Genomic DNA, 15,428 nt, shown 5'->3' on the forward strand with positions numbered 1-15,428 from the left:
CTCCCGGTAAAATCACTTAATATCTTTGCATTCCAATAAATTAATGCATTTAAATCTACCGGGACGATAGACCTAGTTTTTGTATTTAAGATGTTTCCTGCAATCATACAATGACATCAGTTATTGTACGCAACGTTTTTGACCACATCATAATCTAAGACAATACCTATTATCCGATAAAGTGAAACTTTATCTCACTCCCCTTACCCAGTTTATTATGATACACACGTAAAATATATTTACATATTTAATACATAGCTCGTTTACCATTGAGTTAAAATATTACATTTTTTAATGTAAATTTGATAAAAATAAAAATAATAGGTAACAAAATTAAATTATTTTCCAACCAATGTGGAGATTATGAAAATCATATATTATCTTGGACAGAAATTAAGTACCTAATTATATTTTATTCATTGAGACGTTGTATACTAACAAATTCGGGATTAAGTTTTAATTATGCGTATGACAGATGAAAATAAAATAAAACCAATATGCTTCATATTATACGTTGTGGACATGTTTCTAGAAAAAATATAATAAATAAAACGTTTACCAGTTTAGTATAATTAACGTTATAATACATTTTAGGTACACATCGTTTATGACATAGACTAGCTGTATGTAGGATACAAGGTAACGTATTATCATTATGAAAGTGGATCGTTCGAATGGTCTTGAGGCATGCAGCAAAAACACATGCAGTAATAATGGTTTAGAAATATTTACTCTATAGAGTCTACAGAGTAAAGATAAAAGTATAGACCCTGCTCTAATTCAAATAAATCTTCAGATTCTATACATTAAATATATAGTAAATGGAACTATGTTGAAATCGTGAGTACTTAGGACTTCGGCGAAGTTACGATTATAATGTCACCCTGTCATATAAATTGGTTCAACTTTGTGTTAAGGAACTCTTGCCATGGTATTCTCGGGATCTTTTGTTGTAGATCGGCGATTTTAATCTGGTTGTACAACTTATCGTCGTCCTGTCGCTTTTCCTCTGACATCGATATCATGGCCAATTCTATCTCAAAGTCCAATGATTACCTCAGCTCCTCGGTGGCTGTCTTCTGGTCACCTCCAAACACCACCACGATGTCCACCATGTACCTGTAGTATTTTTTCACGGAATCGAAAATACGTATTTTAGTACTTACTTAAAAAGTATTTCAATACTTTTACTCAAGTACTTTACTTGACTGACTCCGAGGTATATGATAAATTATTGAGCTTGGGAAACGTCATCATAATAATTGCAATCGTTGTTATTGGAAATTTTGACGAATTGTTTACACTGAAATGTTACTATCGTGTTGTATATTATTGGTACCACCCAGTATATTTTATTATTCGTTAATGGTTGGTTTCATATTATTATAATATAGGTCACATACACTCGTTATCAAATAGTATTGAGTATTGCCGTATTGTTATAGACTATAGTTGTTACGCATAGTGGTATACCTAAACCTAATGCAGTAAAACACAAACGCCAAATTATATGATGTCACAATTATTGAAAAAAGAAGATAAGTAATTCATTTATTTGACTATTTGAGTATCTTATATAAGGTGGTATAGGTCAGTGGCGTAATGATGAATTGTTAATAAGGGTAAGGAGGGGGTCACATAATTTCCGCAACACATTTATAATAATAATAATATGATCCAGTAAAAAAATTTAATATCGCTTTATAGTTAATTCACTAAGTACATAATCGCTACCTACTAGTATATTTTGATTTGTTTAACAAATATTTAATTAAGCTGTTTACGGTTATTTTTAATTGATTGATGTAAATAAATAAATAAATAACTGTAATAATATTATGCTTGGCCTCATGTAATTATTCCATACTATTTAGGATTGATTGTGCAAGTGATGCATATATATATATATGTATATTTAGTATACTAAACGTTTTATTTGAAAATTAAATACGTGTCTAACTTCGTTAAAGATATAAAAAAATCTTTGGATTTTTACTGTCAATGTTTTAATGCGGTGATTACATTTAAATTTATTATCCTCCCATCGTTTTTCTTCATAACCTTTTTGTTTGATATTTTTTTCATTTTTTTTTTACCAACTATCACAAATTTTTTTTCCGTTTGTAATCGCAATACCATTTTTGTCAGTTAATTTATTAACTATGAATGCTTTATTAATTTTTTACATATTAGGTCTTTAATAATATTGTCCACAATAATTTGTGTTTTTACCCGATTTCTTAATTTCATTATGATAATCAGTGCTCAAATTGGGGTCGTACGCAGGCTGACAGAGTCCGTTTTAATTTTTTTCATAGATTTCAGAGTTCCCCTTCATTTAATTGAGCTAGAAACACGTCCCCATATTTGATTTTTGTTTTGATTTATTATTTCTAACAAATAAATCGTTATTTTCTTATCAGGAAACAGTTATCGTCATTCGTCACCGACAGTCAATAGGTAGGTATACCAATAATATTATACAGCAGCATCGACTTGTCAAACATATTTTATTTTCATAACTGTATTATAAGTAAAATCAAATAATATTATTACTTGGAAAATGGGTTATCATCGATGACGATCAATGGCAGAAATAAATAAACTTATAACACCGTTTAATGATATTGTAGTGATCCCTCACTATCGTTTATATCTGAGTTCGACGACGTTGATGTGTTGCATAGGAGAGGTTCGACAGAGTAACAAGTTACACCGTAATAATTATAAGTGATTTATTTAAGTTACAAAAAGTATAATGTTTTACATTGAATATATAAATTTGAGGACAGAGCGATAAGCACCTGCCCGAGAAATTAGTAATACTAATATGTACGTCGTACTGACTGTACTAGTTCTGAACTAATTCTAATTTGGCTATGGACGGAGACTCGTATATATACAGAGTCTCCCCTAATCTAATAAGTATTAAGTACACGGTAGAGAGACTAAGAGATGGATCAAAGGAGTACCGACGCAGTTGTTGTTGTCATCTCGCCCTTGTGTGTCAACTAGATTATTTAGAAAAGCAGTTTGGTAATCTTCGTACATCTAGGATTCTCGGAACCGTTGAAAGTGAAAACGATGTAGAAACAACAAATGTGGTGGTCAGATGGTTGATAGCTTACACGTGCCTTTGTAATCTATATCTGAGATCTAGTACCTATATGTAGTTCATTAAAATATGATTAGTCATATTTGTAAAAATGTAGTAAAATTGACGGTCGGTTTACTACAATATTATTTTGTATTTATAATTTTATTATTCGACGTAGGTAATGATAAATAATTATTACAGACTATAGTAAACGAAAAACGATTCAACAGAAACGGTATGTATAACCTCTATTTTTGAGGATACTATATAGCTTATTTATATTATAAATAGTGTTAGTAATTTTTCAGTAATACTGTAAGTCGAATTAATGTTTTAATTAATGCCAAAAAAAAATCACATATTAACTAAGGCAATGACGAATTGCAAATGTGCCCTAAAATGATGGTATGTATAGGATCGGGGTATAAAAAGCTTAAAATAAATATAAATATTTTTAAAATGTCGTAGTGCATAATAATACACGTGGCGGTGAAAAGTGTCAAGTAATATAATATAGTAATTTTTTGAATTACAAAAATATAACTAAAATTGGTATTTTTTGTTTAAATATCCAACGACACAAAAAAAAAAAGATTTATTTATTCATAAACAAGAAATATTAGAGGAATCGTGGAACTATGAAAACGTTATACATTTACATACACAAAAAACGTGAATGTAATAATAATATATTATTACGTCAAATAAATCAAAGGAACTACAAAATGTATTGTTATCACCAATTTAAATTACATTTTATATACCTAATATTATGGCCATACATTTGGATATAAAATGCAGCCAATAAACAATGGAAGGTATACCTATTATTGTGGACTATTATATTATGATATTAATATTTGAATGTGATACTGTGATAATTTATATTTAAATGAGTCTTGAATTATGAAGTCTTTAATTCTTTACAGGCGTATTTTAATCTAATTTATTTTGAATGCGTTCATACCAAAACGTTTGTAGGTATAACGCGTTAAAATAAAACATTTTTACTAATAATATTATGTTTAGTGTAAAATTCATGAAAAATGCAATGCATTGCAAAATGTATTTATATTTTATTGAAATACATTTTAAATTCTGAGCTGAGGGATGAAAATATTGGGTTTTATATTATTTATTTTTTGTGTTTGTCGTCACGTTTAGAAGCAGCAAAAATAGCATCTTCAACTTTTAATGGGATTTTTGTAGTAACATATTGGATACTCTAATTGATACTATTGATTAAAAATTTAAAAGTGCAAATAATTAGTATTATAGCTAGAGATATCAATTAATTTAGACTATTTGAGTGTGTAAATCTAATCTGGAAATCTTATAAATGAATACTCTACTTTTAATCGATGTGCAATTTACTTGGTACCCGAACTACGAAGGCACAAGTCAATGAAATAATATTATTATGGTCATTTTTTTCAAGTCATTCAAACGGCATTAAAGTATGATATCGCCTGTCAAAACTGTAGGACTTCAATGAGATGTATTTTAACTTTAATTTCATTAGACAAGCTTGTCGCGTCCTAATTTAAGTAATTTTTAATAGGTATCCCAATAAGTAGACCTATAACTGTAAGTTTGTTTAATTTTACGATCATCAATATTTTTTCAATTGAAAAAACAAATATTGAAAATTACTTAGACTAAAATATAGTAGGTATACCTTTGTTAATAAATCAGAATCTTTTTTTGAAATCAAATTCTACTGACTAGTGGCCTATTAGTATTTTATTAGCTACTGCCTATACTACTTAAGTATTGTCGGCCGACAATATCTTCTCTTTTATAATCTATATGAACTATGTAATAGTTTGTATGTTTTTAATATTATGAAACGTATTCAATTATTTCATAAAAAGTTAAAATCAATAATTGTATTATTAAACTATAATATAGTTAAGTGCTTATAAAATCATATAATATAATATAATATTTTGTGATATTGGTTCTGAAAGAGCTGGTATGATAATAAAGTATATATGACAGATAAACATAAATAAAGAATTGCATAGCATATATTGTTTAGGTAGGTATATTACAATTTATAACAATATAAATTAATAGTACATTTATAAACCAAAATTAAAAATGTATAGTTTTGTGAAAAACATACGATTCATTTACATAATAAATAGGTAGTAAATATTATTTTGTAAACTAACAACATATTCAAGTGTACATAATTACATGGGTAGCATAGTATCGTAATAGACGAAATAGCTAGTACACAAAATGCATATATTAATATAATTGGAGCGTACATGATATACCAGGTTCCTGTGATAGTGTGATGTATGATGTTTACACTATATATACGTGCAAAGTAAATTTTTAATTGTAATATACAGAGTGATTCACCAAGCATGCTCACCCTAATTTGTTCATATAATCTGATGAATTTATTGAAATTCTTGTTTTTGAAATTTTTAAATATACAACTCAAAGAAATATTTTCAAATTCTTTAATTTTTTTGTACTTAACTAGTTCTGTGGTGATAAAGATTTATAAAGTACCTATTACAGATATACAAAAAAGTTCTAGGATTTAAAAAAAATGGTTTTTGAGTAGGTAGTAGGTACATTTAAAAATTCCAAAAATCAGATTTCTAATAAGTAAATTATTAAAGAAAAAAAGGGTTGAGCTTGATTGATGAATCTCCTTGTATACAGTAGTACAGGTATCGTCGTATCAAAAGGAAGATAATATATTAAGTTTAAATTATAATTAATAATACACTAATACACATTGTACTACCTTTATGTATAAACATAATATGCATTATGCTATTATAATTATTAATTGTATTGATAAAAAGCATACAAACAATGATATTTTTATTAATGCGGGTTTAACGAATAAAAATTTAAAAAAATCTTAACGGATAACTATTTTTATAGTATTATCTAAGTGGATTAGCTAAAGAATAAGACACAATGAAAGTATAAAAAAAGAACACTTTTAGAAACTTTAAAAAAATATTTACAACACAGGCTTGACACAATAAGTTAATAAGCGATTATATAATAACATATTGTGTGACATAACAATTCGAAATATATTTAATATTTTTAAATTAGGTACTAAATACCCATGTTATAAATAGAAATACATTATATTATTTTAATAATTTATCAAAATGTATAGGTATATTCACAAGATGGTTATGAATAATGTCGACGACCGCGACTGCTGCCCGCCCATCATAATTTATTGTTTTTTTTTATTAGTACTATTATTATTGAAAAGCAGACATATGAAATGGCTGTCATGCAGTCTTTCTAACCGCGTTGAGAAGATGTTATGTACGTTTAGTGGTGACTGTACAGTGTACACTGTATATAAATATTGAAATCAATTTCATGCACTTTGCCGCCTGCTCGGCCTTGTGCACTTCACGGAAGTTATCCTTTTAACGCTCATGTGAGAGAAACTATGCATTTGGAGAATGAAAATGTCGTACAATAGGTATAGTAATACATACTTTGTGAAGGGATTGAGAATATTGCGCTGGACGAGATACAGACACATGAACGCATTATAACATTGTCGCAGCCAAATTCATGAATATTCTTAGGAAAATCTTAAAATGTTCTCCCTTAAAAAAAACTATGTGTATAAAACATAAAAGCTAAGAGTGTAAAGGTCTTTGAAATATATATGACTATGGGATTCATAGATTTTTCATGAGAATTCAATAAAAAATTCTTTGTGTTAGTTTTTGATCACAATCATGAAATTTTCTAAGAATTTAGTTGAGTTTTTACTTGGTAATTTCTTAGTGACTGCCACTTATTTACAACCTGCTATCACATAATATATTTCTCCTATCACAACCTTAGCCTGTTTATTTTTAATTTTTTAGTTTACATCTATCAAAAAGTATAATAATTAATAATTAATAGTTATAATTTATAATATTTTAATGTATTTTTTTATATAATATACATGATAGGCACACCTTACAAGGTACACCACATAATAAGGATATCGAAAATCCATTGGCAGGTATTTTCGCGATGGTGTATGCAGTAAATATAATAATATAATAATGAAAATAATAATATATTGATGATGATATTATGCATCAACTGCACTCTGCAGTTGTGTGCAACGAGTACTGCACTTTTAGTAGATACGCATAATTATGCGTTAGCTGCAGGTATATAGGTATCATCGCTGCAGCGTAGTCATGGTATACCTGTGCAGTGGCAGCGTTAGCCCACTTCGTAGCCGAAGATGTTTTGCAAGTTGTAGTTGAACAGCTTGAAGTCGAGCTCAAACGTGCTGTACAGCTTGAGCACGGTGTCGTGGTCCAGCGGTGTGAAGTACTTGACAAGCTGCGTGGACGTGTTGGAGTCGGGACCTTTCGGGAACCGGACGTCGGTCGCACCCACAACATGCCGGAGCAGGTAGTCTGAGTCCTCGAACAGCGACTCGTGTTTGCCGATGAAGTCGTAGTTGACGGCGCACGGCCGGCACAGCCTGTCTATAGGCGCCCAATGCTCGTTGAACACCGTGTCACGGGTGTCCGCCACGAATGCGGCGAATTCGGCGAACGTCACGTCGTCGCCGTCCCGCAGCGACTGCTCGGTGGCGTTAGCTCGGTACCGCCGTATGATGCGCCGCCCGAACCGCGACTGGAAGTACCGAGAACTTTCTTGGTGCCGTTGCTCCAGCTTGTTCCGGTACGCGGACAGCAGCCGCTCGAACGGGTGCCGGACGAACAGGAACTTTGTGTACGTGGCCAGCATGTCGGCCGCCCGGGCCGCCGGGTAGTCGCTCAGCCTGTCCAGCGTGCTGGGCTTGTGCACCACGTCCGCTGGGATCTGTAACAGGTCCGGCGCCCCTGGCTGCGCGTTCCCCGACAGCACCATGAACACTCGTTTCCAATTGGTGCACGCCACCTGTGGAATGACAAGCCATACCGATGGTCAATATTAATATTACACATGCACAATGCACACATATATATATTGCGGCGTTGAGCATTAACAAATCCAAAAGTTAGAGTTACGCCGTGTCCTACGTAAATCCGGCGAGTCCGACGATTTCTATTCTGGAACAGCATGTTCCATCGCAATACGACGCGACCGATGCAACGAAACCACAAACTGTTTTGTTTTTGTCCCATTTGTCGGATTCACGTAGGACACGACGTTACCTTTAACTACAATAAGTTACGCATTATTGAATAACGAGTTAAAATTTGTCACAATATGCAATCCCGCAATCCTTTAAAATTATTAACTCATCAAAAATTAATAGCTTCTGTTACTTAAGACAGTGTCTATCATTGGATGGCCTCCGCTTTTATTATTTGTTCATTAATTAAATTGAAATATTATGAAACATTTTTACTTTATATTTTAGATTCTAAGCGGAGCAATGAATTATGTATAAATAATGTAATAATGATGTGTGTGTTTTTTTCTATCTGTAAGAATTTTTTCTAGTGGAAATAATGATTCAATTTTCAACTTTAAAAATATTTTCTGATGGGAAAGAGTATCTAGTTGGTACTTTTGAACAGTAAAAATTGGAAATTCACAGTAGTTATCAAAAGTATCAGGAAAAAAAAAATTAAGGAAAATCGAGGATTTTCCCACAAAACCAGATTTCAACAAAATCGATTTAGTTTTTATGACGTAAATAAAAAACTAATATCCGTAGATACTTTTAATATTTACCGGATGTTTATATTTTTATTTTTTATACTTTATTTTTTAAATCCTTTCGGACTATTTATAGGCTTAAGAAACTTTTTTATTAGATTTTTTAAATTTCTTATTGTCGATATTTTCGCTAGTTCAAAAACTTGAAAATGTAACACAAGGTTCCTCATAAGTTGTTTTTGGAGTACATTAAAAAAAAAGTTGATTATAAATCCACAACCATTTTTTATGAGTGTCTAAAGTTGATATTTTGATGAAATTTGACAATTTTTTTTGTTAGAAATCCATAAAAATGTTTCTATTTATATTACGATTTGAAAATGTATACAAGATTCCTTATATATATTTCTAACTTTAACTAAAAAAAAAAGTAAAAATATAAAATATGCTTATTATTATTGACATAGGCTGATAGATAGTCTTTGTTCAGAATCATTTTTTGTGTTCAATGATATTATATCATTGAATTTAAATTTAACACCTTCCATTACAGCAGTATGGTCTCAAACTAAAATTACCAGTGGGCCATATATTTTTATTTATTATCAAAGGCTCGCGGTCGTCGTAGACCTTTTTATTTTTATTTACGTACACGGCCGCGGCACACATATTAAGTAAAGCATATACCTACACTTAACACCAATGGTTTCAATAAAATACAATTTTTTTTTTTAGGGCATTGCGATTACCTACTACAAATGATAGAAATTTTCTTATCAGTAATTAGGGATTGATTACTATCGAGGGAAGTAAAAATAAAACATTACGAATCCAAATAATATTATATTGATAATTAAAAACTAATATTTTTATCGTTCAATAATAATAATAATAAATATAATACATTTTTTTAACTATTGCGGGCCACATCCAAAGGGTTTGCAGGCCACATTATGTGTAATGATTACAGTAACCCATACGACTTTATATTTATTTACATATTTTATCATTTCATATAGGTACATTATTATTAAGTTACTTACTCTAAAAATGTTGATAAAAAAAAAATTTGTTGAGTCTAAAAAACCTTTAAATTTAATACAAGGTTCTTCGCATAAGTTGATATTATAGTAATTTAAAAATAATGAAGAGACAGTGATAAGATATTTTTTTTACAAGAATTTAAAATCCAAATGTTGACAAAATAAATTCATCAAAATCACAAAAATGTGTAAATAATTTTGTAATTAAAAATGTATATAATCTTCAATATGTATAAATAAAGATTGAAAATGTATAACCATACCTCCTATAATTAGTTTATATTGGAATCATACAATCAAATAATGTACAAACACATATTTTTTTATAGATATTTTAAGTTCAAATTTTAATGAAATTAGTTATTTAAACGAAGAATAATGTTTTAGTTATTTTGTTGTAATTTATAAATATTATTCGTGGGTAACTGCTTGAACATTTTAAAGTATATTATTATATCTTATTTACACAATAAAATTTCATGTTTTCAGAAATAAATAATTCAAATTACTGTACAACTAATATACAATAGTAAAATAAATTACCTGAATATTGCATTAATATCATAAAATATACTTTGTGGTTAGTATAATATAGCATGCATATAACATACCATGTTCGCTCAGAATAGTTGTTCGTGTGCACTTATTTATCATTGAATTCAAATTTAACACATAGGTTATATGTACATTACAGAGACTCATTCCTCAATGACAAAGGTAATTTCTATAGTCTATACCAACTGTATAGCAGAGCGGTTACCTACTTTCCTCTCTTTTAGATTTTCAGCGGAGCGATGAATGTATTGATTTTACAATTATGTATGTTTTTTTTTTGTGTGTCTGTGTACATGATAAGTGGTCGAAATAATGCTTTGATTTTGAAATGTTTGTAGGTAATTTTTAAAAGCTCCGAGAATAACAAAACAAAAATTAAACAAAACCGGGAATTTTTTGGCAAAATCGATTTTGGTTTTTGGTGTAAGTCTAAAACAAATCACGGCAGATACATGCAATTTTCAGTGGTTATTTATACTGGCGTTTTTTATACACGTCAAAATTTTCAAAGTATTTTTATTTGTTTGAACTGTTTATGGACATTTTCAGTTTCCAATATTTTTAGTCTCTTTTCTATGAATATCAATACAATTTTATTTGTTGGGTAAAAAAGCTTGGAAATTTAATACGAGGCTCCTAATACATTGCTACAATAGTAGTTGAAAAATATTAAAAAGTCATAATGTGTGTATCAACTATAAGATTAATATCCTTTAAAAGTTTCAAGTCTCCCGAATAATATTTTTACCAGTATAAGGTACCTATAGGTATTTGTAGATAGTATATATACTATCTACAAATGTATAAAATATTTAATTTATATAGCTTAGGCTTGAACATTTTATATAAGGTTACTAATTTATGTGCCTGTCGTAGTCATTATATCATGTAAAAATACTTCAATAATTAAATGTAGGAGTGTTTTTTTAGCAAATTATATAACTTTGGAGGGGGAGGGTTGAAAGTAAAAAATCCTAGAAGTAATCAAAAGTATCGAGTAAAATAAAAAAATTAAAAATTAAAGGAACGAGGATTTTTCCGCTAAACCTATTTTCAAGAAAATTAGGTTAACTCAAAAATGTATAACCGTAGATATTTTAAAAATGCATCAGCTATTTTCCATACATGAAGCAATTTTTAAATTATTTGTACTGTTTATAGCTATAATAAATATTCAACTTTTTAAAGTTTTTTTTTCAATTAGTGTCGATAAATAATTTTTTGATCAGTCAAAAACATGAAATTTGATTACAAGATTCCTCATAAGTTGTTATTAGTTTAATAAGAAAAAAAGTTGAGCGTAAAACCACAGTAAATTTTGGAGTGTATCCGAAATAAGAATTTTGATCATTTCATCAAAATCTTGAACATTTGCAAATTAGTTTTTATTTTTATAACTAACATTTTAAAATGTAATACAAGATTCATCATAAAAAGTTTTTACCTTAATTTGACAAAAAAACGATTTACCGAAAATTCAAATTAATTTTTTATAGGTGTCTTACGATATTGTGTTTACTTATTTTGTAGTAACTCATAAAGGAATAACCACAGATACTTAACATTTTCAAAAAATGTTTAATGTATCGTTTTATATATATGATACAATTTTCAAAATATTTTGACTCTTTTTGAGTTATTTATAAACATTTGAAATTTGAAATTTTTTAGTTTTTATTTTAACAATTTAAATAATATATTTTTTTATTGGGTCAAAAATTTTAAAAATTTAATACAAGGCCCCTCAAAATTGTTATAGTAGCAATTTAAAAATATTGAGGATCCACAGGCATAGTTTTTTTCTTATAAGCATTTGAAGTTCAAATTTTGACAAAATTCTTCAAAAACACATTTAAACAAGTACGTAGGTAGGTTAAAAATATTAAGTACCATTAATATCAAGTACCACTTGCCCATCCTTGACGATATGTAGGTAAACAGTCTTTGGTATTCCGTTATTCTGATATAATTTGTATTAATAATTTGTTTATAATTATTAATTATATAAGCCATCGTATACTTTTTATTTTAGAGAATAAGAGAAAATATTTATTTGATTTATAAAATGTATAAAATATGTTGTTATATTTTAGTTATTTTTATTTATATTTTTCCTTATGTAGGTGCACATAAAATATAATAATACACATAACATTACAATCAATATAATATGGCGTACTTAGGCAATATTTTTACAACATATTATACGACAATGAGACAATACATTATAAGTAACGTGATTTCAATTTTATAACATAAATTTTTTTCATAATATATAATTTATTAATGTTATTTTATTTTTCATATACAGCACGCACTTTTGGAACCACTACACGAAATAACCAGGACACGTCTATGCCTTAATTTCACATGACGTGTGAGTTTATTGTAGTTGTATATACTATAATATTATAGTATATAATTCTTTATAAAAGTAGCCAGTAGGTAGGATACGTTATACCTTATCCTAATCAGTTTTTGAAGTCAGCCGATTAAGTGTAAGTAGGTTAGTAGTTAGTACCACTAGCTTTAATCTCCGTGGTTATATTATAATGTACCTACCTAAACATAATATTATATACACAATGCCTAGATTACTTATTTCATATGACGTCATATACCCACATATAACGCGTATTTCCATTTTACAAACGTAAGCACAGCAAATTTGTGTCCAACAGAACCAATATTGTGTTATTACTTATTAGTTATTACATTTAATATTATATTGGATAAATATTAACCTATTATCAAACTTAAAGGTAAAAACATTATTCGTATCATTTGTACCCATACGCCGGTATTTTAGGATATTTTAATTTCCAAAGAAGCTACGTAAACATTTTTTAATTTAAATATTGTACATATAAGTACTTAAATACGCTTGAGAAATTTAAATATCGTAAAAAAACGACGATCAATTACAGTTAATTCTTACCTTTATGTTTGATATTATAGGTAAATTATATTAATTTTAATATTAAAGCTAACGACACAAAATCAGTTCTGTAGACTTCAATTGAACGTAAATTGTCCATGTTGTAAGACGAAGATAACACTTGCAAGCGAGACGTCCTTTTAAGATTTAATTATATTTAAAACTATTAAAGTATTAGCTAACCTTTGGTACGTAACAATAGAGCAGCTTATGTCGATTGTCGACCAGAATGTGGTCCAAAAGTATGCTGTCGTTGATGGCTTGCTGGTAATCATCATCGTCCTTTGGTAACTTGAACGAACGGCACATTACTGACACGTGCTCTTGTCTTTCTAGATAGATCAATCTCTCTAAAAACGATCGGGTATCATAATTTTCTTCCGTGAAATCCTCTAAGAAATAAAATACAATATAAAATAAAATATTATTTACAACGGGTGATTCGCCAAGCACGCTCACTCCCATTTATTCCTTTAATAATGAATGTACGTATTCAAATTCTGATTTTTGGAATTTTTAAATATACTCAAAGGCCTTATTTTTAAATACATGAATATTTTTGTACAACTATAGCGATACAAACTTCTGTTTTTAAAATGAAAACCTCCCTTTTTTACTACTGTAAATTATTTAGTGGATAATTTTTTTGAAAATGTTGACGTACCCAATTTAAAATTTAAATAAGTACATTCTTAGTTGTACTAAGAATAATAGTTTTTAAAAATAGTTTTGCAAAAATATAAAATAGACGCAAAATTGGAGCTAGTATTTATTATACTATTGGGCCATTTTTACAAATTATTAATATTGAATATTGATAGATTAATAATAATAACTACAATTTTCAAAACCCCATGGGCCCCATGTATTATAAATATCATGGACTTTTTATCCTTAGAACACACAGTTAAATAACTCTAAAACTATTCATACAAATTTTGATTCTGATAATATGTCAAAAATCAAAATTTCCAGAAAAATTATAACAATAATAATGTTAATAATTTTGGTACAGTTTAAAAATAAAAGTTTGTATCTCCACAGGACACTCTTTAAATAGTACAAAAAATCTCTAACATTTCAAAATATAGTGTAAAAGTAATTTTGAATATTCCAAAAATCAATTTTTAATAACTGCGTTATTGAAGAAAAAAGAGGTGAGCATGCATGGTAAATCACGATGTATATATATTTATCATTTAAAGAAATAACTATTTTTCGTACACCTGCAGATATGTCTTTGTAATATCTACCTATATTAGTAAATTATTATCATATTTGAACTACATTTTGCAGAAAATCTACCTGGGTAAAATATGAAAAGTTTCAAAATAAATATGAATCCACTCTGATTCTCATAACATAGTGCCATAGTAGTAAGGGTGGGGGAGGGGTGGTAAATGTGCCGACTTAAGATTGATGTAAATACTAGACTGGGGCAAATGGGGCGTTTGCCCCCCCCCTCCCAAGTTTCGCTTATGTTATTACTACATGCGTTCTATTATATTAGTATAAAGTCTTCACGATTATTTATAAATGTCAAAGCACTATTACATATAATAATTATATTACTTGGCGCATAATACTAAATACATATTTTATACTTTTTCTAACAAATGTAAAATCATTTGTTTCCAACATGTTTATGGCGGAAGCGAGTAATTGTTTGCACCCATTTCGCACCTACAATATTGATCGTAGTTATCGAGATTCTTTGAGATTTTCTGAACATATTTAAATCTTTGTAAAATTACCTACCTACGTACCTATTTCAATATTGAAACCTAACGATTAATGAATTAAAACCATTAAACTATTCAGTCAAAGTTATTTAAACTATTTTGTACTCCTAATATTATAATAATATCATGCAATTCGGCTATGTGCCCGATATAAGTTCGCAAGCAATGCGACCTGTAGAATTTGAGTTTTGGCACGTAATTCGTATGCAGCCGCGGTTCATTCGGATCAGCACCGCCGCTATTGTTTTAATAATGATTTAATAATTTTTTTTCTTTATTTTCATAATAATAATAATAATACCTAATATAGGTATACCAACACGTTTAAATACGTAGGCGGCGGTGGGCGTTTTAAATCACGTTCGCCGTTCGCTGTCGTCGTCACTGCCGGCCGGCTATAAAACAGTCGTGCAAAGAGCGACGAC

The 15,428-nt window shown here is 29.0% G+C and overlaps 1 protein-coding gene across 1 annotated transcript in view; it reads right to left on the reverse strand.

Moving 5' to 3' along the window:
- Positions 1-5,922: 5,922 nt before the first annotated feature.
- LOC100160220 (carbohydrate sulfotransferase 11) overlaps positions 5,923-15,428 on the reverse strand; it is a 137,711-nt gene continuing 128,205 nt past the window's right edge. The window contains exons 2-3 of the mRNA XM_029485699.1: positions 13,445-13,653; positions 5,923-8,017 (exon numbers count right to left, since the gene is read on the reverse strand). Of these exons, the coding sequence (XP_029341559.1) occupies positions 7,328-8,017; positions 13,445-13,653 (899 nt within the window). The 3' untranslated portion in view covers positions 5,923-7,327. The remainder of the gene's footprint in view (positions 8,018-13,444; positions 13,654-15,428) is intronic.

This window comes from Acyrthosiphon pisum, chromosome X (assembly GCF_005508785.2).
Source record: "Acyrthosiphon pisum isolate AL4f chromosome X, pea_aphid_22Mar2018_4r6ur, whole genome shotgun sequence".
NCBI lineage: Eukaryota > Metazoa > Arthropoda > Insecta > Hemiptera > Aphididae > Acyrthosiphon > Acyrthosiphon pisum.